A 23,973-nucleotide genomic window follows, 5' to 3' on the forward strand; every position below is an offset into this window, starting at 1 on the left:
TATATTAATAGTCCGAAATTGTTCGATTTAACGTAACAATGAGTTGTTGCGAAAATTGTAGTGATGAAAATTTAGAGGTTTTCTATACGGATAGTAAAGTTAAAGGATTATTTTTGAGCCTAGTTCTGATCATCTTATTTTTAACCTATCGGCTATACCGTTGTCATCATCCACGTAGAAGTATTTTATGCAGTTTTTAAGTACGGGTGAGTAAATTTTTATCTGTAAAACATACATATAGTAATTCCTTTCCATTTTATCATACTATCCTATCCTACTAATATTATAAATGCGAAAGTTTATAAGGATGTGTGTGTGTGTTTGTTGCTCTTTCACGCAAAAACTACTAAACCGATTGCAATGAAGTTTGGTACGTATATAGCTGGACAACTGGAATAACATAGAGGCAACTTTTTATCCCAATATTCTTACGGGATACGGACTTGCGCGGGTGAAACCGCGGGGCGCAGTTAGTTATCTTATATATTTAAAAAAACATTGCTGTTTCTAACAAAAAATATAAGTTGAAATACAGGGATTTCTCATTTTTGTATATAAGATTTATTGACGGTTTTGGTATAAATGAGGAATAAATAAGATAAGATACCTTCTTAAATTTGCTTGAAGTAATAATTCTGTAACAAAGCTAAGATTATATATAAAGAAGTGATAATGATGAATAATACACATTTAAAAGAAAAGACTAAGTTTAAAAGAAAAAATAAAACCAAAAAGGTAGATAGGAAATCGAATTTAATCACAGGTTAATCGTTGCCTAATAGTTAACAACAATGTGTCCTTACGTAGTATGTATAAAAATTAACTAGAGTAGTAATTAGATAAATAATAAAACACATCTTAAAAATATACTATATTATTATGTGTCATTGCCTTGGTTATAACAAAAAAAGTCATAGTCAAGTTAAGTAATATTTAAACTTACAAATAAGTGAATAGTACAAGTTTGCTTTTATAATTTAAACAGAAGCTTATATTAAAATGCCTATCAGAAATCTATTTATATTACTTCCAATAAATTCGAAATACAAAACAGATAAATGCTCACCAACTGTTTTGTGAAAACTGCTACAAAATATTATGTATTTATTATATAATGTTATATTTGTGTTTTTTTTATACTAAATCAATATAATGCTACTGCAAGAACTTGTTTAGTGCTTACTAAATTTAATTAACATGTGATAAAACACTTAATAGCCGTGGTGGCTCAGAGGTGAGAACTTCGGACTTCAAAATCAGCGGGGTTCGAGAATGGCGAGCGTGCAGGAAATAATTGTTTTTTTTTTTATTTGTCTGCACATGTGGCAAACATCACCACTGCTTAAAACGGTGAAGGAAAACATCGTCAGGAAACCGGCATGTCCAAGAAACAAGATTTCCACGACATGTGACATCTGCCAACCCGCACTTGGCCAGCGTGGTGGATTATCGTCTGAACCCTCTTAGGAGGCCTGTGTCCTAGCAGTGGGAACATATATGGGCTGATGACGAAAACAGTTAATAAATATTAAAACCTTCAAATCAATTCTCAATTCAATTCAAATAGAAGTCCTCCAGCTGCCGTTGCGGCACGCCCGCTTCGCTCGCTCGGCTCGTGCGGTGGTTCGAACCATGAGCGTCTTTGCTTTCGTTTCCCCCTTACGTTTCATTAATTAACTAAAAATGTATTTAATCAGGTAGATCTTAGGCAGTACAGTGCATTGATTATTATGATAAAATTGAAAATCTGTGTACGTTTGTAATCTTAGTTTGACAATTATGATAAGGATTTAGCGTATAAATTAGAATTCGAAGTATTTGGTATTATTGTTCCTATTTCAATGGTGAGCATTTATCCATTTTGGTCAGCAAAAATAATATTTCATAAAAAAGTACTTAAAGTTATTCTAACGCATGCATATTTATTTTGGTACCTAAGCGTTTTACTTTAGGGACCCCGGGAAAAAATGGTCTTAATTTATTTGAAACAACTTTTCTTCTGCTTGCTTCTTAGTCCCAAAATATTCGTCTTTTTTTCATGAACTCTTTAATTGCATCCTTTAACAAAAATAAAAACGCTTTTTGCTTTAACACTGAGCATTATTATCATTACATATTAAATTATTTTTTATAAATTTTGCTACGGAGAGAAGAAATAGAAATACGATAAATTTATGTAGGTTTTATTTGTCTTTTGAGAAATTAAGTACCTATAAGCTCATGGATAACTTAACTTAGACTAACATTTAATATACATTCGATACTAATTGTTCCCGTTAAGGTCCCGTATATTTTGAGTACTTAATTACATATAACAGGACACAAAAATCACAGCTTTGCCACGTGTGATATGTATAGCCGCGTTACAACAATCATCTAGCCCTATCTTTCAGATTCTTTTCGAGATACGAGGCTTTCGCGATTTCGAACAATTGCGCGCTAGTTTTGTCACCGGTTTCCCTCACCATGCTGGTGAAGTGGCTTCTCGGGTTGGAGAGCAAGATGTATGGGTGATCATATTCTGCCACTTCACCAGCGCTCATCACCAACACACGATCGGAGTCCATGATGGTGTTGAGACGATGGGCGATGGTTAGCACAGTACACGTCGCGAACTGCTTTCGAATGGTCTGCTGGATGAAGTTATCGGTCCTGGAAGTTGAAAAGATATAAGCATTTTATAAGTTATTATTGTTTCACGTAATGAGTTAGTGATAGATGCAATATACGCAAATATTATGGTATTACGAAGTTTTTTTAACTATTTGCTAACTAACTACTAAAATTTCAAAGTATTTGAAATGTAATGAAAATCAGCGTCTGATTAACTACAAATTTTTATTTAAAATTAAATCAAAAATTATTAATCCCATAAGTAAAGATTGAATATCAATTTTAGGTTTAGATTTGAAGTCATTTATTGTCGTTATGTGTCACTTGCATGATACAGGATAATTATTTTTAATGAGTAACTTACTGAGGGTCGACGTTAGCTGTGGCTTCGTCCATGATGAGCAGTTTGTTCGATCTGAGCACGGCGCGCGCTAAGCACATGAGCTGTCTTTGGCCGACTGAGAAGTTTGAACCTCCTTCTGTCACCTTGAAGTCTAATGAAGGTACACTTGATTTCATGTCGACCTGTGAAGGGTAACCGAAATTCATATTAATGGCAATCGCATGAGCAGTGTTGCATTACTTAAGTACCAGAATAACACTTAAGCTGTAATAATACATGACTTTGCTTATAGTTTTGTTTGCAGGCGAAACTGAAACTGCGTGACTTAACTACTTAAATTAATGTCAGTGAAAGATAAGTAGGTTTGTGAAAAATTGAGTTTTTGTAGTTAAAGTAGTATACGTTACAAACTGCGTATATTTTTAATCAAAATGCTTTATTTTACTGCATATTCATTTTACATGGGTGTAACTCAACAAGTTTTTTTTTATATTTTAGTACTCGTATTTATTCGCTTTAGTACAGTAATTACGTACCTGTTCTAGCGCCCGCCATAAATCATCATCACTGTAGATATTGAAGGGATCCAAATTATATCGAATTGTAGCTGAGAATAGCACAGGTTCTTGAGGAATAATTGAAATTTTCGACCGCAGATTCTAAAAATACAATATTTGTTAAAAATAATAGGTTTGAGACTCATCTTGTAAATGTGTGCATCTATTAACTGAGAGCTTATTTTTTAAACTTGGGTTAAAATTTATTTTTGGAATGTTGTATTAAACAAGCACTTCCAAATATGTTTATTGCCCGTCTCTTGATATTTAACAGAAGTCATTTTTATTTAACAGATATGTTATACTAACACATGCTTGTGCTTGTTCTTAACAGTTGATGAGACATCTAATCTAAAAGCTCCATTCCAAGTTCAAAAGTTTGTTTCGATAATAAGTTATGATAATTATATTATATTATGCACTATCATACCTGTCGTGCTACTACTGACGTGTCGATGTCGTCGATCGTTATCTTACCCTCGATGAAGGCAAACCTGAAGAGAGCGGATATGAGCGAAGACTTGCCAGCGCCTGTTCTGCCGACTATACCGACCTAGACAACAAAAACAAAAACAAAACCTTGAAATACATTCGGATTATATAAACCTAAGGTACAGAATCTTTAAAGGAATGCTGACGATAAGTACCAATTTAACCGCATTATAAATATCTTAATATGCACATTACATCAATTTGAAATCTATGAATTATTTGAATATTATAATGTAATAATATTTGCAGCGTACCTTCCATCCTCGCTCTATGACAATGTTTAGATTTTTCAGAATCGGCGGTTCATCAGGAGCGTATTTCATGTTAACATTTTGGAACACCACTCTTCCTTCTGAAGGCCACGTGGGGGATACGTCCCTTTCTGAAAAAGAAAAATCAAATAATTTCAGAAATTCCCTATGTTTAATTTCTAGTTTTATAGCATTGAAATGCTTTATAAATAAGAAATTTTTAAAAGAATAGAAAAAAATTGATCACGAAGCAGGATTCGAACCTGCGTTTCCTGCCTCGTGATCAAATTTTTTTCTATTCTTTCAAAACATTCCCAATTCACTATGTCTATATATTATTTAGCATATAGTGCAACTTGTTTTATATTATTTAAATGCCTACTAGTAGATAATACAGCGGAATAGCGGACGTATTTCTGCCTGTCTGTATCTTTCTTTTAGTATTAAGATACTGGGGACCCGTGAAAGGACATTGATAATTTTTGTCACAGAAATCCTGTATGAAAGGAAACTGTGTGGGTTACATCCGGGTCTGTCTATTCCATTGACTACAATGCCGAAGCCACAGGCAGAGAGCTAGTGATTATCTTGATGTTCTTACTTTTTACACCAATAACAATATTGAGTTCGAAAGATTAATCTCATAAAACCTAATTATTAAATTAACAATCCAAGATAATAAAGTACAACTTGTTTCAATGTTAATTGCCCGAACTCAGTTCAATTTCTCAGCTGTAATTACGGCGCTTTCTGACTTAAACACGGCCGCAGTCGGCTTTGAAGTAAAGTAGCACTAGAGTTATAATGGAAGTCTGATGTCGCGGATACTATTTTTGGTTACCTTTGTGTACGAATAGGGGAAGAACTAAGTTTCTAGAGATTACGATTTAAAGTACAAGAAAATTGTATGAAAGTTTTCATTTTTGTTTTGCGTAGAATCTCTGGGATAATAATATACCGATCTATTTAAAATAATTACGATTTTACAGTTTTAGATTTTGAAGTAAAAATCTCTCATTAGTTTCGCTATTATTATTAATTTTAATTTTAGTGTTAATAAAAAAATGGATAAAACTGAATTCAGGAATTGAAATTACTTGTATATAAAAAAAAAACTAAAATCCTAAAGCGTAGTTCCATCACGAAGCAATATTACAAAGTATAACTCACAAAACAATTATTGTCTTTGAAGAATTAACTAAACTATTGCAACGTTGCATCTGCATTAAATGTGATTATTTTAAATTTACAGGTACATTTCCATATGAAGCTATCAAATTCATAGCTACTAAAAAAATATATGTAATACCAACTAAAGAAATGAATTATTTATATTTCTTTCTTTCTTTCTATCTATTATATGAAGTTAGTATAAGAGAAAGAAACTAAGTATGTTCTATAAATGTTCATGGGTGGTAGCAGCGCTTATCATCAGGGCACCCACCAGCTCCATTGCGGACACTGACATAAAAAAAGTAACTTACGTCCTTCAAAAAGATTAGGCTCGGTATCGATGCGTGTGTACTCCAATACTCTCTCGACACTGGTGAGTTGGGCAATGAATTCTACCAACATTCTGGCGCCATGTTGCAGCATGGCTGTCAACATGTTACTCTGAGTGACGGCGAGGCCGACGCTGCCCACTGCTATTATACCATCTGAAAATAATTAAACAGGAAAATTTATGGAAAAATCCTAAATAAAACAATACATAACTAGCTTCCCTATATAATCCATAGTGTGAAGCGCACACATTGCATTAGTTAGGTGCCTAAAGGTACCTAGGTGCCAGTGCCTGAATTTACGTTTCAAAAAAGCTTTCTACCAGTAGCTTTGCTCGAACCTCTATTTTGCCAAAGCTTTCTATCCGCAGCGCGTTTCATCATTGTAAGATAACCGCTTATAAAGAAAATTTTCATCGACCGCGAAGTTTTATTGTTGAAATAACGTGCCTATTTTCAACTACATACTGCATTGTTTTTGTGTATTCATACCATTAAATTTAAATTTATTTTCTATTTTATTCTCAATGGGCTTTATAAGACCGTTATGAGTTTGATCGATCTCGTTATAAAGAGATTTCATAAAGTGTTTCACCAAAACGCATTGAAGAAGCATTAGAATTTGAAATACGCATTCTTACCGAAATCAAGATACAGGAAGACGAAAATGATAACCGTGAGGTACATTTGGCACATGGCGTCCAAATAAAAACCAAACGTACTGCCTCCAGCTAAATAACAGTTCCAAGCAGATGTATGTAAATCCTGAAAATATACTTGTGTAAAAAAGGTAATGCCTTAAAATAATTTTGTCAATTCTGTTTATAAGAAAACAGTTAATTTTTTATTGTATAATAATTATGTATGCAAAATTTTCCTTAATTCAAAATGTATAAGATAAGACAATTTTAACTATCATAGTCATAGTATTTTCTTGTGTTTGATTTTACGCGAGTATTATACATTTAGAAATTAAAAACTTTATATACAACTTTAGGGATCCTTTGAGTACGGTAGTGTCTTTGAGATCCAACGCTGCGCAATCTCTCAGCTGATCTCAATGAAAGACCTCAAGAGATATTACTTATTCGCTCAATATTATCAAACAAATTTCAAAGCTGTAATTTTATTATTGACTACTTGTATAAACCACCAAAATTAATTTAGAATGGACTATAAATACCTTAATAATAACAAGGAAAATAAAAATTATAATAACTCTATTTGATTATATTGATAATATTTGATTGATTTCTAACGTAACTAAAGCCGTATGTAAAAGAGTTTTTTATGCAAAGGAGCACATGGTGTTTAGTGGGCACCATCGCCCATTAACACTTGTTACAATGGGGGTGCCAGATGTATTTTTCCATAACCACTTTTCCGATAAAACGCAGTTTCGTTGATATTAAGAAAATATTCAACCATGTTGCCAAGTATTTTTCAAAATTTTGTATAACAGTTACATTATCCTAGTAACAAAGAATAATTTTACGAACCTGGTGTTTATCGAAATCATTTATAAGCCGATTTTGAGCATTAGCTGACCGTATGGTGGCAATCCCGCTTAGTGATGATGTAACCATTGAAAATACTGGACTCTTCGCTAAAAAAAGTATTTCATCCGTCAGCTTGGTTCACAAAACACATAACACTCCTAGCTGGTTAGACAGATGTATGTATCAAAGCTGTTACATGTTTACATGTTTAATAAATAAAAGTATTAACATAGCAATATTATTGAGTATCAATTCTATAATTTATTAGTAGGTAACATAAAAATAAGAATTTACAAAAATTATAAAAAAAAGAAATCATTGTATAAAATATTTTTTTACTGGCCATTAATTACGTAAGATGGAACAAATTACACTCCTCACTGTCAAGAAAATAATCTTCAATTTATATGATACTGGTATAAGTTAATGTGAACTCTATATACTCACTAGTAGCCTCCAGACGCTTCACACCCTGTGCAGTTTTCAAATAAAATTTCACGAATATGATGAATAAAATGAGTAACACAGCCGAAGGCACCAAAGTCCAGTACAAAGCTATAGCGTTTAAGACCAAAATAAATAGCAATGTGCTGTAAATTTGCAACACATCGAGCAGAGAACGAGGCAATACTTCGTCCAACGCACCCATGTCTTTTGTAAAACGATTCAAAATACGACCTGAAAGGAAATTAAGTGCAATTTTACTCTTGTGTTTCACTTTGATGTAAGATTCTTAGACTATGTGTATTTTTAGAATTAAACAGGAGCGAAATTTATTGTATTCGTTATTATACTGAATATTAAATATCATTGAAAACATCATTTTGCGCTTTAGACATATACAATTGAAGATAAAAAGTCTTAAAAATGGTGTTTTTTTTATATAAATATAATACTCGGAAATTTTCTTTCGATGGAAACAGAATTAATCCAATAATATTTATTATCTATAATACTCCTCCTCTCCACAACTTCAAGAAATTACAACACTACCTAATACAATAAACATGAAAGTTTTGGTTTGGAAAGGCGCGGCAACCGCAATGCGCTGATATAAGTATTTAAATCTATTGATAAAAAACTATGGAACATGGTTCGCTGCCAGAAATATTATAATGTATACTTATTACTTGTAAAGATTATTAGAGTAAGCTAGAAGAAGCCTAGTTTTAATAGCTTGACATGCTTTCATAATACTTTATTTACTATCCTAGCCAGTTGCCCTAACTTCAACCAATGTACCGGGTAATAACACTTCAAAAACGCAAAAATGTTGTTTTCTGAGAAAAAAAATCGATTTGATTCAGCTGTTTCAGATTACATTAGTAAGTCACCAGTTAACTTTTCTCGTTTATGACATTTCTGATTAGTATAGAAGAATGGACCTGAAAATTACCTGAGGAACTCGTGTCAAAGAAGCGCATAACCCCCTTAATCATGGTGGAGAACATTGAATCGTGTAGGGTTCTCGAAGCATTGGCGCATAGCGTAGCGAAAGGAATTACTCTAAGGTTCCCCAATAGGATGCAACCCACCACTATAGCACCTTGTATAATGAGATATTGACCCGTTGTGAATGGTCCGACTTGCACATTTAGTCCAGGATCTAAAATTTTCATTATTTTTAAAATAAATTATTAGTTATGCATTTTAAATGTATGTTGTGTAATCCTTAGGCAATACAATGAAAACAGTATCACTATTTATTACTCATTGTAATTGTTGAAGATAAGATTATTTATTAATTGATAAATATCTGTGTTATGTTTAGCAATTAAAAGGTTAATTTTTATAATGATGATATTTTATTTTTTGTTATTAAACTTTACCTATTTCCTCTCCTTGCATCTCTTCCTCGTAAATAGCCATTTGATTCGACCTGAAAATACGTTGTAAATATCAGCTATTTCGGAACAATTTTTTTCAATTTCAGTGTTGCCATCCTGAACCGAAATTTTTTTTTAAATTTCGAATTGGGATAAAGCGCAGCAAATGCAATCATAATATCCCATTTTCTATAAAAAGTTAACTCTAAGGTTTATATCAAAACTATCATACCGGGGAACGTTCTTCTCCCAGGTGACCCTTATTATTTAGGGATATAAAAAATTGTTTACGACAGACTTTTAGATATACTGGATATTCATATAAAATTTCATTAGAATTGGCCAAGCAATTTCCAAGGAGTATGACTGTGATACGAGAATTCTATGTACAAGATATGTGAGAAGAATTTTCAAAGTACCAAAAGCTGATCCAGTAGTCAAAAGCAGCTGCAGCAGTTGAGGCCAGGAGAATCAGAAGCATAGCAAAGAGTACGAAAAAGACGCTTCCTCCAGCCCTAAAATAGGAGGAGATGACCTCCCACCGCAGGTTGCCAGATTGCTTCTCTTCCGCCTGCATTTTCTGAGCCTCAAATTCTTGTAAATCCTCACTGTCGGTACTCGATACGCTTCTGAGAAGGGCAGCCTTTTCTTTGTCATCACCCTTCTATATTAAAATGTAGAAGATTAGATTAAGTTTTGGAAATGTTAGACTACAAAGTTATTCCGCTGTCAATGGATTATTCTACATGCGTAATAATCTTTTTTATATATAAAAATCAATTGCTGTTCGTTAGTCTCGCTAAAACTCTAGGACGGCTGAACGGATTTATTTTATCTCGGTCTTCAAATATCCGTGTAGGACTAGGGAAGGTTAAAAGGTGAGATCGATGGGGAAAATATCAAAACAATATTCTATGGCGTTACTAAGTTCGCCAGGACAGCTAGTCGCTTATATTATTAAAAGCATCAGTCCCAAATTAATCTTAAATATATTAATATTAAAATTAGGGCTACCGAAATGATCGCTCAAAAACGTTGCTACCTCTAATAGCAGATAAACATTTGTGATCTAGATAATTTTGATTTCACTATGTGATTATTCTTCTTGAATAGAGAAATAACTTACATTTGCAGCTCCGGTTTCAAGTTCATTCTTACTTTCTTGTAAGTTAGTTAACATCATAGCGAACTCTTTTCCAGAAGTTGCAAGCTCATCAAATGTGCCCATATTCTCGATGCCACCCTGTAGTTAAAAATAAACTTCAATGATCCTGCTATTAAGTAATTTACTATTATACAATATATGAAGGAAATACATCAAATGTTATGAGTTTAACCGGAAGCCCATATCCTTTTCCTTCCCCTTGCTAGTCCTTTTCTTTATTCCTGTTTTATTTAAAAACGCTATTTTTTTAAAGTCCTGCTACTTCGATTACGGACGTAAACTAATATTTTTACATACAGACTTTACAACCCCTTTTCCATAAAATTCCTATCAAATCCGAACTACATGTATCCGTAATTGTGTTAAAGTTAATAAAAGACTTGAATTATAATATATTTTGACACTTTTGACAGTTTAATATGTAAAGGTCAATTCCATTTTTTTACTTTATCATTTGTTGAACAATCTATATTCAATCAACTGAGATAGACTGCAATCTATTTCAGAACGGTTGGGACTATAATTAATTAAACTTATGTAATGACGGAGGTTGTTACGCTTGTAATAACCGTATAAAAAGCTTTTCGTTGCTCGAATTCGAGCTGTTCACAATAAAACTATGCCAATAACGATATACATTGTTTTGGCTTTGCATGAAAATCAGTTTTGAACTACAAAATATAATTGGATGACCGTCGACCGATTTCGTATATTTACGTCACTCGCTTTCCATCGGCGCAGGAGCCACGTAGTGATAAAAAGTCCTATCCTAATTCATATATCCTTTTTGGTCATAATCTATATTTGTAAGAAATTTCATCCAGATCCATTTAGCGGTTCAAACCTTAAGAAAAGACAGATAGACCCTTGTAAATACAATTAAATAAATATATAAAATTTCTTATCTCTCTAAATAGAGAGATAAGAAAAAACTTACGCGTAATGTTTAAATAACATTTAAGTTAAGTAATAATAACAGTTAAGGAAAATTACGTCACTCCATACTTAATTAACATAACATATTGCAATTAAAAATATCGAGTTTAGCACATTAACATGTTAAGTATTCAATGGATAAAATTCAATAATGGAATATAAGAGAAACAAGGCGATATAACACGCGTAGTTTGTATATAACCAGTAGTTTGTAGTTTGTATATATGAGACAGCACTGTTCACAGAACAATTACGTGGTTGCCCGTTGCGGTTTTCATGTCTCTCTTTTCAAATATATTGATATGGTAATCGAGTATTACATCATCTGTTTGTTTATACCCACCCTACTACGCTACCTTGTCTGCATACCGAATTCCATGATTCCAATTTTTGGTAAGAATCTATTTTTTTATATAGGTCCATATAATATATAGCAAATAGATAATATATATACTATAGCGAATTATACTAGGGGATGATAAAGTTTTCTAATGATGAATATGTTGAGAATCGATTTAAATATATCTACTTATGTTAAAATAAATAGACAGATAATTATCGTTTAATTTATGAAACAAACCTCATTCAAAACAATTATATAATCAGCGGCTTTTAGGAAGTGTATTTGATGGGTAACCAAGATCCTTGTCCGTCCTTGCAGATAGCCATTGATACATCCTTCGAACAATTGGCGACCAACATTAGCGTCCACCGCTGATAAAGGATCATCCAACAAGTATATGTCAGCCTTAAATAAAAAAGATAACTATAATTACACACTTAGAAGTAACTGCAAATGTATTCATTAAAATTTTCCACGAGGCAGATAATTAGTTGGCTGACGAGTTTCAGTTACATTCAGACACATGATATGCTATCATACTATTATTATGTATAAAGCCCAACTGGTTTATTACTACCTATTGCAGATCGGCTTCGATCGAAGTAAATATTTTTCATAACCGTGTTACGTAACCGGAAAATAGATGAAAATGCTTGAAACGAAAGAGAAACTAAATTGGATACCTTGGGACACGTTTGTTTTTACGAATAAAAAAATCAATTACTTCTCTATAGACGGCACGTGCCAAATTGATTCTGGCTCGTTGTCCCCCCGACAGCGAGACCCCCCTCTCGCCCACCAGAGTCTGGTCGCCGAACGGGAATTGTTTGAAGTCCTTCTCCAAAGCGCATTTCCTGCATACCTTCAACAGTAATTACGTATTGTAATGAACATAGTTGCGTCACAGGCGATAAGTGGTATAATGTAACCTACTTTTTACATGTGACTGATACAAGCATACTATTGAAATGCTCATTGAAATAACAATGTATAAAATTTTTAATCATAGTAAAATTTATGTTAATTTGAATGTCGTGCTTACAACAATTTCATCTCAATAATAAGACGTGTGGAATTTAGAATTAAATTTTAAGGTTAAGATGAGAAATGTCTGTAGCAGCAAGGCATGTATGCACTGTGAAATAACGTCGTTACACAATAAAGCTAGTTTCTGTGATACGCGTAAGTGAACGCTAAAACGTGGCCCCATTGTCTGAGCATAATACATACCCTCTTATATTTTTCCGGCTCGTAGGGCAAACCGAAGAGAATATTTTCTCTCACAGTACTCGGGAACAACCACGCCTCTTGGCAAGCGTACGATACATTCCCGTACACTGAAACCGTGCCAGTAGCTGCCGGCAATTCCTTTAGTAGCAGTTGCAAAATAGACGACTGTAAAAAAGTTAAAGGTCAGCCCTCTAATCGATGCATAAAAAATGTAGGTTGTTTAAAAATGTCGGTAGCTCAATTGCTTATTGTAACTGATAAAGAATACTTTAACTAAGTGATTATTACAAAACTAATGTAATCCTCGACTTTTATCTTATCGTTATATAAATAGTTGCACTAACATTTATAGACAAGTCTACTGAAACTAATGAGTGAAGTTCGTGCTACAAAATAATAATTTATTGTTATTACATTAGTATCGTTAGAAGCGTCTTGATCGACCCTGATTAAAGTCTGTGTCACGTCACACTAAATTCAATAATATAGGGCCTCGATAACGTAGTAGAAAGTGCTTTATGTAATTTTATTAGATTGTTCGTATGCGGAGTTTTCCCCGCTTATTTCATTCAAATGGATTCTGTGGTTTAAGCGTGAATAAGAGACAAACAAACAGACGGGTAGCTGGACAGACTTACTAACGCATTTGTAATTAATCAGTATGGATAAACCTATCTCACTGATTTTAAACTTTTCATATTTATCTCATAAGTTGCTTTAATTTATATTAAAATATTATAGATTAACGAGGTAATTCTTTATTAAATAATTCTCGAGGTATTAAGCATTTATATAATTACCATTTTTATTTCATTCATGCAAATGTAGAAATGGGAACACCCAGTTTACAAATTGAAGCTCGCACTTCAGTAAACTTTTCATTTCAACTTACGTAACATCATCTGAATATTGCACACTGATATGATAAAATATTGGATTACTATCTATGCAAATCGTTATTGGAAATTATAATAAGCAATTTTATTGTAATCATCGCGGGATATTCATTGTAATTTTGTTTTATGTGATTTGTCTTCCCTCATGTTTATTTAAAGCTTGTCAAGTTTATTATTTAATATTAGAATACATACACACTCAAGGCTCTATATATATTAAGTTGTATAAATAGCTGCGGTATTTAGTATAAATATAGCGTTAAAAGTGCATTTAGATAACGTATATAATATCTATATTAAAATATAATAAATTACCTTTCCAGAACCAACAGCTCCAATAATGGCACACAGTTTCCCTTTTTTGATTCTGAACGATATATTTTTAAGAGCCAAGAAGTTAGGGTCTCCAGTCCAACTGGCTGATACGTCGCGGACTTCGATTATACTGTCTCCTCCTGGGTGTGAAAGACTTCTACGTAATCTTCTTTGGGGCGCATAACCTATAATTAAAAAATAAATAAGTAATATAGATAGAAATAGTTTCACAAAGCAGCTTTCTTAGATAAACAGATTTTGATCAAAGTCAAGTATATTTCGACATTCATATTTATGGATTTATATGGGTGGTGTGCATTGCTCATTATAAAGCGAGGCTTGCTTGGCTTTCTCATTAACTAAAATAATCATAATATGAACATTCCAGACTTACCATTAGTAAATGATATTTCCGTCTTCGGAATATAAGAAATGGGTCGGACCTCGGTTTTAGGTTTTTTAAAACTAGTGTTAACATTGCGGAATATGTTGGATATTGGCGCCAAAGATCCCGAAACCAAGTCGGGTCGGTCCTCTGTAAATAATATCATACTTTTGGCAAGGAATTCATACTTTATGGCGGCGTCTCCTGCATAACGTTGTAAAGATTAAAAAGAATAGATAGATACATTATTCCTTCATGCGTCATAAACATAACGATATTATTTCTTTTATTTTAAAATAAAAGAAATAACCATTGCATTTTTATTTATTTAATTGCAAATTTATGATAACGTGCGTCTTATTGAATTAAAAAAACACTTTCTTAGTATTATAATTTATATAGTTATATTTTTTATTGAATGATTCATAAAAGAATAAATCCCTACTAATAAATTTACCAAGAAAAGTTTAATAAATTAATAAACAATAGTTTTTCAAATTTAATATTTATTTGTTTTCAATGGAAACCTACATAGTGCGTAGAGCATCGTGTAGCCTTGATACAAAATAAAATATTTATTCTAAGACCTAATTATTCCCCTAATCGCTAATCGCAAATGCATGTCATTGGAAGATATACCTATATATTATTCTAGGACAGATAATGATTTCATTTATCATTAAGTGTGCTTAATCCATTTTAAAACAGATATTGATTACATACCTACCAAATTGAATGGACTTCGTAAATCGTAATATCGACTAAAGTACAGATCAGAAAGAAACTAAATACACATATGTTTTGTGTTTGTGTTACAGCAATTACACTTTCATTAAGGGAATTGCAAGAGCTAGAACGACGCACACACACATTTGTCCAATCATCGTGACGATTTATTACGATATCGAATCAACTGGGAATCAACGGTCTTGATCGGATTTGATCACACTATACACGCACACATGTGTACGTGTAATGCTCAGAAACAAAAATATGCGATTTACTAGAACTTTATTGATTCACACGTATCATGCATGAAACTGTTTGTAATTAGTTTTATTAGTACGGTATATTAGTGTTGTTAGTACGGTAGGTGTGACTAAATTTTAAGACTTATAAAACACACTTTTAACTCATGTTTGAATTCGCCAAGTAAAAATATCTGTGGATAATACAACAACATAAAATGTACATAAAATTATATTAGTAGTTACATTTTTATACTAAAATTGTATGTAAATCACATATACATTATTATAAAATTAACACAATAATTTACGTTTACATATTGTATATAAAGTATTCAGTACATTCCGATAAACCGATAAGTATCATTTTTTTATTAATTTAAATGATATTCTGAAGATTACTGTGATAAAACCTACAAAGCCAAAGTGCAAATGAAAACATATAAAAAGGGAAAATTACATTAGGCAGGACAAATAAAACTTTGTCGTCTCGCCTTTCAAAATATGACATGTTTTTAAATGACCTTAATGAGTTCTTTGCGTTTATGTTACTTATTATCAAATAGGATAATTTGAGAATGAAATTTTGTAGGTTAAATAGATCATTTAAACCTTTCAGTGTTATTTTCAGTAGGCTGGAATATATAAAGTTAACAAATAAAAATAATAGAATTCCGAAATAGAATTTGGGGCAATGTGTTTAAGCCACTTACACGGGATTATATTTTGCTGAATTTAAAAATCTAAAAATCCCTTTGAATTTTCCTAAAACTAGTAGCCGTTTCTTTCTAAACACGGTGATTGAAACCAGAAACCATTCAATAATCGACTACGGTACCAAAAAAGTGATATTTTTGCTAATTCCCATGCTATTACTATTACTTACCTAATATCATGAAATCTTGGACTCTTCTAAAGGAAACTACGAGTTCAGCTGATAATGATAAAATCATTGGCAATATCATGGTTATGTTGAAGTTGGCCGATGACATGAACTGTTGCAAGGGATAAATCTAAAACAAACGGAAATATCGTATAATTAATTTGTTCGATCCAAAAATTCTTTTTTTATCAAATCGCTGAACTGTTTGTTCGTTATAGCAAGCTCAATATTGTAAAAGGAAGGTAATAAAAAACGTTCGATGTTTGTCCGTCAATCACACTGAAACTACTGAACGGATTTTGATGAAATTTGGTATACAGACAAGGTATAAGCTGACGTATGTAATTAATTATAATTTCCATTAATGTCTGCTAAAAGCAATTATAACTAAAACTAGAATTAACTTAAATATATATAATTTATGCTTTTTTGTATGTACTATCACCGATAACATAATACTATATTCTATGCAGATTATATAATCATATTAAGAAATATTACAATATTATCAATAATAATATACAATATTATATACCCATGTTAAGAAATATTATATAATAGGATTATTGATTTATTTTCATTTCAAATAATTTATGACAACGCCAAAATTTCTTAGCTCTTTCCTAACAGCTAAAATAATCACATTGAAAAGCAGTATGAGCGAATCATCTAATGTACAATGTGTTCATGCAATAAATGAAATAGAATCAAGAATTTGATTAGGTATACTTACAACATTAGCGGTGAGTGGATTACCAAGTAGAATGTACGTGAGGGCTGCAAGGAAAAGTGCAGCTCGTTCAGTAAAGATCATAAAACTGAGGAAGAGTGACCTTAGTATCGTTGCTTTTTTCACTTGCGTCAATTCATCTAAACGTTTTTGTGCGATCATTTTTTGGAAGGGTATCTCCCATGCGTACATTTTAATAACCTAAAAGAGACAAGGTGTCTTAGTTATTCATGTTATATAAATACAATTGTGGACTTGACTGGTTATTACGTTATGAAATAGGTACACGCTGTATATATATTTTATTCGCCTGCATAATTAATGGATGTACACAAAAAGCACCTGCACAAGAGATATTGCCCAAGTTTTAGGCAGTTTAAAAATTTTCCGTACGTATTTTAGAAAGTTGGGAAGAACAAATCCAAAATTACGTATTGTTGGTATTGTTTTGTATTATTGAAATGTGTATCCATTATATCAGTAACTGCGAGGGACCCATCTCCTGAGATAAACTTTATACTAGTTGAGAAGATGGAAGCTCTGAAGAGAGGGAGGAGGGAGTTGAGAAAGATCCAATGATGTACTCAAGATTGTATTATAAATAAAGTACAATAAATAATTACCTGTATACCGTTTATCACTTCACTCATTACTTTAATACGATCATCTGTTTTAACAGCAGTGCTGGAACGTACTTTGCCCATGAGCCTACCAAGTGCCCCTGTAATGCAAGAGAAAATTTCAATTATCCTTATAATTAAAATATTGGAATATTCTTTGTGAGACATATATTAAAGCTGCATACAAAATAATGAACTTCGAATGTTAATAAATATTGTAATAAATACTTTTTCTAACTTCAGTATAAAAAACAGAAAAACGAAATTAAAGTATGATTTATTAAATCATACTTTAATTTCGTTTTTATCACACTATATAATATTCACGCGTTGGGGATTAGGAGTTCGCATTATCTATGATCAATAAACATTTACCTTGGATAGGAAGGGCTATTACCATTAACGCTGCGATACCGATAAGGGCCGCGTATCCAGCTTGTACATAGCCCAAATAGCAAACGACTACCAATTGTATTGGTATGATCCACACGTAGTTGAGGAACGTGAACGCTAAATCGAATCTCTGGAGATCATTTGACAATATGTTCACTACTTTTCCAGCTGTTGTTTCGCCGAGTGAACCATTGTTCATCCGCATTATCTAAATATGGAAAACGGTTATGCAATTATTGTTATGTACTGAGATTAATTGGCGTGGAGGCATGAGTCGTACTTTATAATATGTACTGCGTAAATCTTGGAAAGTATGGGTAATGCAATAATAATGATAAATGTATTTTAATTAACAAGAATGCGTATAAAACAGTTGACCACATTCTCCCAAAAACTGTCTTTCAAGTCAATATATTAGATACATCGAACTATATCATATTAGTGAGCATGTGCATGCATGGCAATTAAACACTCATCATCAGTCATCAGAATTGCCATTGGTGGGTTGAGCAGCCTACCAACTGAATAAAAAAAATCAGCCGGTTAAGACATTCAACCTACCAACAGATTTACAGCTGACGGTCACTTTACTTAATAATACTCTTACACATCTTAACTATTATAGAAGTTATCAACCCGAAAGAAATTATTGTCGAAATTTGCGTCTGGCTCGCGGACCAGCAAAAGTGTCTTTTAAAAGTCTGGAAATATTTATTATGTTATAATTAAAAATATTATTACCTTTCTAAACATTAGCGTACTGACTGCAACCCGAAGCTTCATTCCAAATTGTTGGCAGTAGTAGTTTCCGTGGTGATTACAAAAAGCCGCAATTAAATTTGCTACGATCATAGCTGCAGCATAATATGAAGCCACTGCAGTTGTCATTGTGGTATTCACAGACCAATAACTTAACAACTCCGAGAATAAGAGAGGTGTGAGCGTCCTGTTTAATAAATGCATGTTATGGAAAGTATAGATAAGTTTTGACTTGTAAATAAGTCTCTTAAAAACGATTCTTAAACTTATTCAATCATTTATTTTGTCATTTCTACAAAATGACTGATGCGCGACTTACTGGACGTGGAGTCCCAATTGAAATTGATTGTGTATGTCGGTACATCAATTATGCACATCTATTTTTGCGCAATTGATTTTTATATAATCTGTGATATAATCTTACCTTAAACTTGTGAAAATAAATTGTAGAATACCACCAGGTATATATGACCAAATGAAGGTTTTAATCAAAACTTTTATCAGAGAGGGTTCCCTCCCCGCTGCTTTTGCTATTGATTCTTCTATGAGCCAATTTCTATAACAAAAACAAATGTGAATGTTTAGGCCTTTTACTCTAAAATTGAATTAAAACTCTTGATGAAAACAATTTAAATGCTACCTAGAGCCAACGTAGAGTCTTACAATTAAAAATAGTACTTGATTTTTGATAATAAAGTCTAAATTAACTAGGTCTGATTATATAGGAATTTTACGCATGATTTTTTAAAGATTCTTATTATAGTTGTAAAAAATAAAACAAGGAAAACGTTGACGAGTATGCGAATAAGTGATATCTCATAGAAGGGATACATTTGTAAAATGAAAATGTCTTATGAATACAAGCTACGTCCCTTTATCCGCGGTGAATGTTCATGACACTTTAATGGCGCATTAAGACATTTAACGGTAACATAAATATTGTGAAAGACACAATGCTATCTTCTGAAAAAGGAAAGTATTAAATAAATGGCTTGATATCATTTAAATCATAATTAGTAATCTGTTCCTAAAAAAAAAATTTGGGAGTCAAATCATGCTTCGACTCGAATTGGGCCAGCTTGCATCAGGGAAATACCAAACACACACAGAAAACCGGCGTGGAAAAATCTTTTTGACACTTCCCAATTCATTTCTTCTTTCCGAACGTCAATCCTTACCCCATAAAGCGCAAGCAGCGCTAGCAGGGCAGCGCAATCGCATTCCATCTCTGCGAATGTTCAAGGGCGGTGGTGATCGCTTACCCTAAGGGGAGCCACTAGCTCAGTTGTCCGCTAAGACCATAGATTTTTCTCCAAAAAATTACATAATAAGTACTTTAAATAATGATATCTGTACATATCATTTGGACTACGGAACTCGCGCAAAGAGCAAAAAGAATAACAAGACGTGACAAAATGTACTAAATGTATCTCTTGCTTTCAAACTGTATCAAAAACACTGCCCATGGGATGACAGTTATTTATGGCGAAGCGCATACAAGGCATTACGTTTATATAGCCTACATTCTGCAATCTGCATCATAAATAAACCTTCAACAAACACTACATAAACATTTAAAAAGGACACTCCGATGATGTCATTTATATTATAGATGAGTGCCGTGTGCATTTAACAAATGAATTTCGGGTAAAAAATTTAATCCCAAATTACTAACTACTTGGTACTATTATAAATGCAACAAATGCAATTTTCGTTTAATTTTAGATATAAATGTAACGTTAACTCAAAAACCATAAGCAATTCGCATAAAAATGTGAAACGCAATTTTTATTTCAATTAGCACTGATAAACGCTTAATTTATTTAATTATGTAAATGTTATGTGCACAGTAATCTTTCTTGCAAACAATTTAATATTATCATATGTCATTGTGCTGAAATGTCACTGAATCAATTTAAAAAAGATTATTAAGTCATAAAATCTTTAAAATTAACATATTATTAATAAAAAAGTAAATAAAAAGAACGAATAACATTGCTCACTTAATGAAAATATATGGTACCATTAAGTATTGCACGATATAGGATAACTTCATTATGCCTCGGTCCGTCTGTCTAGAATTTTTCTCAACATTGACCGAAGATATCAGATAGTTGAAGTTAATAAATTAATAGTAAATACTTGAGTTGACTTCAGATATTTCTTAAGATCCAGAAAAAATACACTAGGTATATAGTTCAGCGCGATTGAAAGATGTAACAACTTGCATTGTTGTATTGCTTTTTTTGCAATATTTAAAAAAAAACATAGAATAGTTTTTTTTTATTCCTGCAGAAACAGAACAACTTTGCGGGGAAATACACGGACTGTCTATTTTTTTCTTACATGATGCAGGCGTATGAAGGCATGTATCAGCAATAATTGTATTCTATAGTCTAGGTAGGTGATGCTTGTACTGAACTTTCAGTATGCGAGTTTAACTCGAAGTTGGTCGGTACTGTTTTTACACTTGGCAATTCTGGACACATAAGTTGCTATTCTATATTTCTGAATAGCATTAAAGGAACTCACTTTAAATTTGTGAGTATGTTGGAAACGCTACAGAATTTATCAAGTCTCATCAACACGTAACGGAAGTTATTATTACATTTTACTATAATGTCATTGTTTGTTTATTATAATTTACGTAACGATACAAAACGAAACGAACGATTGAAATGAGCTATCAAATTTTGACCTTTGACCGAATATCCTTTGTAGCACACATGACATCGATATTTAACAATTTATGTCTAATGGTAAATTGGAAAACCATAAAATTAATGAAGAACGTTAGAAAAATTAGAAAAATACCCAATCCAATATTCCTTTCGAAAGCAAACGAAGTTAAATGGGTTTGCCAGTATAATAATAATTAATAAAAGTACTTAAAATGATAATGTCTTGTTATTTTATTTTTCAACGTTGCATAACGAAATACAATAAGTAGTGTGTATCAGTTATCAGAATTATTAATATTGTCATATAGTTTTAAAATGATGATTAAGATTAATGGAATTAAATGTAATTATTAAATTATATTATTATCATTTTTTATAATTTCTTTTCATGTAACGGTATCATGTATCTAAATTGTTATCTAATCTAATCCGTATCAAAAATTAAGCAACACGAAATATCAAATATTAAGTCAGCTAAGGTTTTTAAAATGGTTACAAAAGACAATTAAATACTTCTACAGTCAAGTTTCCTATGAGGGTATAGGCCATAATCTATAATGTTGTCACATGATGTCGAAACTTTTGGTTCTTAGAAAAATCGGTTTCCTTCGATGATTGGCACGGTGACGATATGGATAACGTTAAAATAAATTGAAATAAGCTTAAAGTTTAATTTTTGTACCTTTGCAAGCGTCGAACCTTCTTTCTACTTAAGTACCTAACCACTGAGCCTCATCCATCATACCAGCAGTATTAGAAATTTACTTTGTTTTAAAAGCTTAAAGGACGAAAAAAGATACTTAGAAGTAAATATTTAAAGAAATAAAGGTCGAGCATTCTTTAATTAGTCGAAATCTATTGAGTCGAATTCAATTTCTTTTAAGTTCAGATATCAGTCTTTATAGCAAATCATCTTTGAAATGTGAGTAACATCAGACTTCAAAGATGATTTGACGGTTCTAACGTGTGATAGATTATAAGTTAAGATTATATAAGTTAAGTTTAGACTGCTTTTTCATTTATTTCCATAATTTTAAAGCGTGTAACCAACACGAAAGAAATATGATATTTATTGTAGGTTCGGTTAAAATAAGTATCACGTTATCTATTTTTATGTAGAACCAATTCTTTTGTTATATAATCGTGGAAGATTAAGAAATGACAATAGTATTGAAATTGCTGAAAACGTTACACATGGTTAACACATGCTTACGTTTAAATTACATATTGCGGTCAAACTATATTTAATCTATTATCTGTTCAGTATAAATGTACAAAAAAGTAAAATGGCGCAATATGGCGGCTATAAGCACAGTATAAAGAGTAAAAGGCGAAAACATCTGGACATTGTCGCGGTTGTCACAACTCAATAATTGTTGACAATAATATAGTAGTTATGATCTCACATCACAAATAGTACGTCTTATTTTTACAACATAGTTACATATCATTTTTAAACATATCCATCAAACATTAAAATATGGCCTGTGCAGTCCCTAAATAGGGTCCCGAGCTGTTCACGACGTATCGTATGTAGCTCGAGCTCATTCCTCCCGCGTCTCACCTCTTGTCCCCGTCACTATTGACCTGTCTTAACGTCTACGTTGAACGACGGTATAGATCATAAGTCTGTGCGAGAAGAGAGCTCCAACGAAATACTTATAGCCTATCGAAACCCCTTAAATATTATATATTAGTATTAGGTACATAAACCGTACGTATTTAGAAGGCTACCCTTTTTTATCTTTTATCTAATTAATAGCCCATTTCGGATCCTCTGTTTAAACTTATCCGCCCAATAAAGTTACACATTGAATTGGCTGTTTAATATGTTTTTCGACGAATAATAAGATTTATAATAGAAGGCTATTTATAGTAGAAAATTAAATGAAAACCCCCATAAAAACAGTCTGCCTAATGGATAGAAATGTGGTATAAATAATAATTTAAATGTGTTATAATGTGTGTATCGTGTTAACTAATAGAATTAAAAATTTATGGATATATTATAATAATTAGATTTCTGTAAAATATTGTGTTCTATATTATATAAATTAAAATTCTTCTTCAGATAAGAGTTAATGTAACATCAAAGGGAGTTAGGCTTTAGAGTGATTTACGAACCTGTTTCAATTGATTTTTTTACTCAACATTTAAATTTTCGCCGACAAGCGTTGGAGCTCGTCGACCCTCCCGATTACGATATTGTATAATTAACGGGTCAAACTTAAGTTAAACAAAGTGCCGCGCGAAATTCCCACTTTAAAATATCTTAACCTAGTCTTAAAATTATTATAAATATTTATCCAAATTATATAAATCAGAAACTTACTCTTCTAAAGCATCACCTGTAACCTTAGAGTCATAAATGCTTTTAGTTGGCACTAAGTCATATTCCTCGAGGTCTCTGCGGTTTCCATTCAAGAATAAGGGAAACATCCACGCATAAAACACACGTGAGATAAGTCCTGGGACACTTTTTTGCGGTGGCGCAGTGTCTTTTTGTTTTTTCCACTCATCTTCATTTTTGTTTTTACTTCCGAAATCGTTTTTTAATTTAACCATTTTCACTATGATATAATATTA

General features: G+C 32.2%; 1 protein-coding gene across 1 annotated transcript; it reads right to left on the bottom strand.

Annotated features, from left to right (window-relative positions):
* Positions 1–1,464: 1,464 nt before the first annotated feature.
* Positions 1,465–23,973, bottom strand: LOC119830320 (multidrug resistance-associated protein 4-like). Its single transcript, XM_038353290.1, has 25 exons — positions 23,720–23,973; positions 19,131–19,262; positions 18,689–18,893; positions 17,930–18,155; positions 17,558–17,655; positions 16,938–17,135; positions 16,208–16,334; positions 14,345–14,503; positions 13,969–14,141; positions 12,758–12,922; positions 12,252–12,389; positions 11,765–11,932; positions 10,210–10,326; positions 9,503–9,747; positions 9,087–9,136; positions 8,654–8,863; positions 7,705–7,935; positions 7,258–7,364; positions 6,400–6,523; positions 5,741–5,914; positions 4,260–4,387; positions 3,944–4,066; positions 3,493–3,615; positions 2,978–3,138; positions 1,465–2,652 (listed from the first exon to the last, which is right to left on the bottom strand). Exons 1-25 carry the CDS (start codon positions 23,950–23,952, stop codon positions 2,373–2,375), a joined length of 4,095 nt encoding a protein of 1,364 aa, XP_038209218.1. The 5' UTR covers positions 23,953–23,973; the 3' UTR covers positions 1,465–2,372.

This window comes from Zerene cesonia, chromosome 11 (genome assembly GCF_012273895.1).
Source record: "Zerene cesonia ecotype Mississippi chromosome 11, Zerene_cesonia_1.1, whole genome shotgun sequence".
In the NCBI taxonomy this organism is placed as follows: domain Eukaryota; kingdom Metazoa; phylum Arthropoda; class Insecta; order Lepidoptera; family Pieridae; genus Zerene; species Zerene cesonia.

Bases quoted from the DNA above. Each gene is read 5' to 3' on its own strand.
- LOC119830320 (XM_038353290.1), bottom strand. From the start codon at position 23,952: ATGGTTAAATTAAAAAACGATTTCGGAAGTAAAAACAAAAATGAAGAT. The intron at 17,136-17,557 runs GTAATTATTTAT...TGTCTCTTTTAG, and splicing joins AAGTGATAAACGGTATACAG to GTTATTAAAATGTACGCATG. The intron at 10,327-11,764 runs GTTTGTTTCATA...TTTTAACTACAG, and splicing joins ATATAATTGTTTTGAATGAG to GGTGGCATCGAGAATATGGG.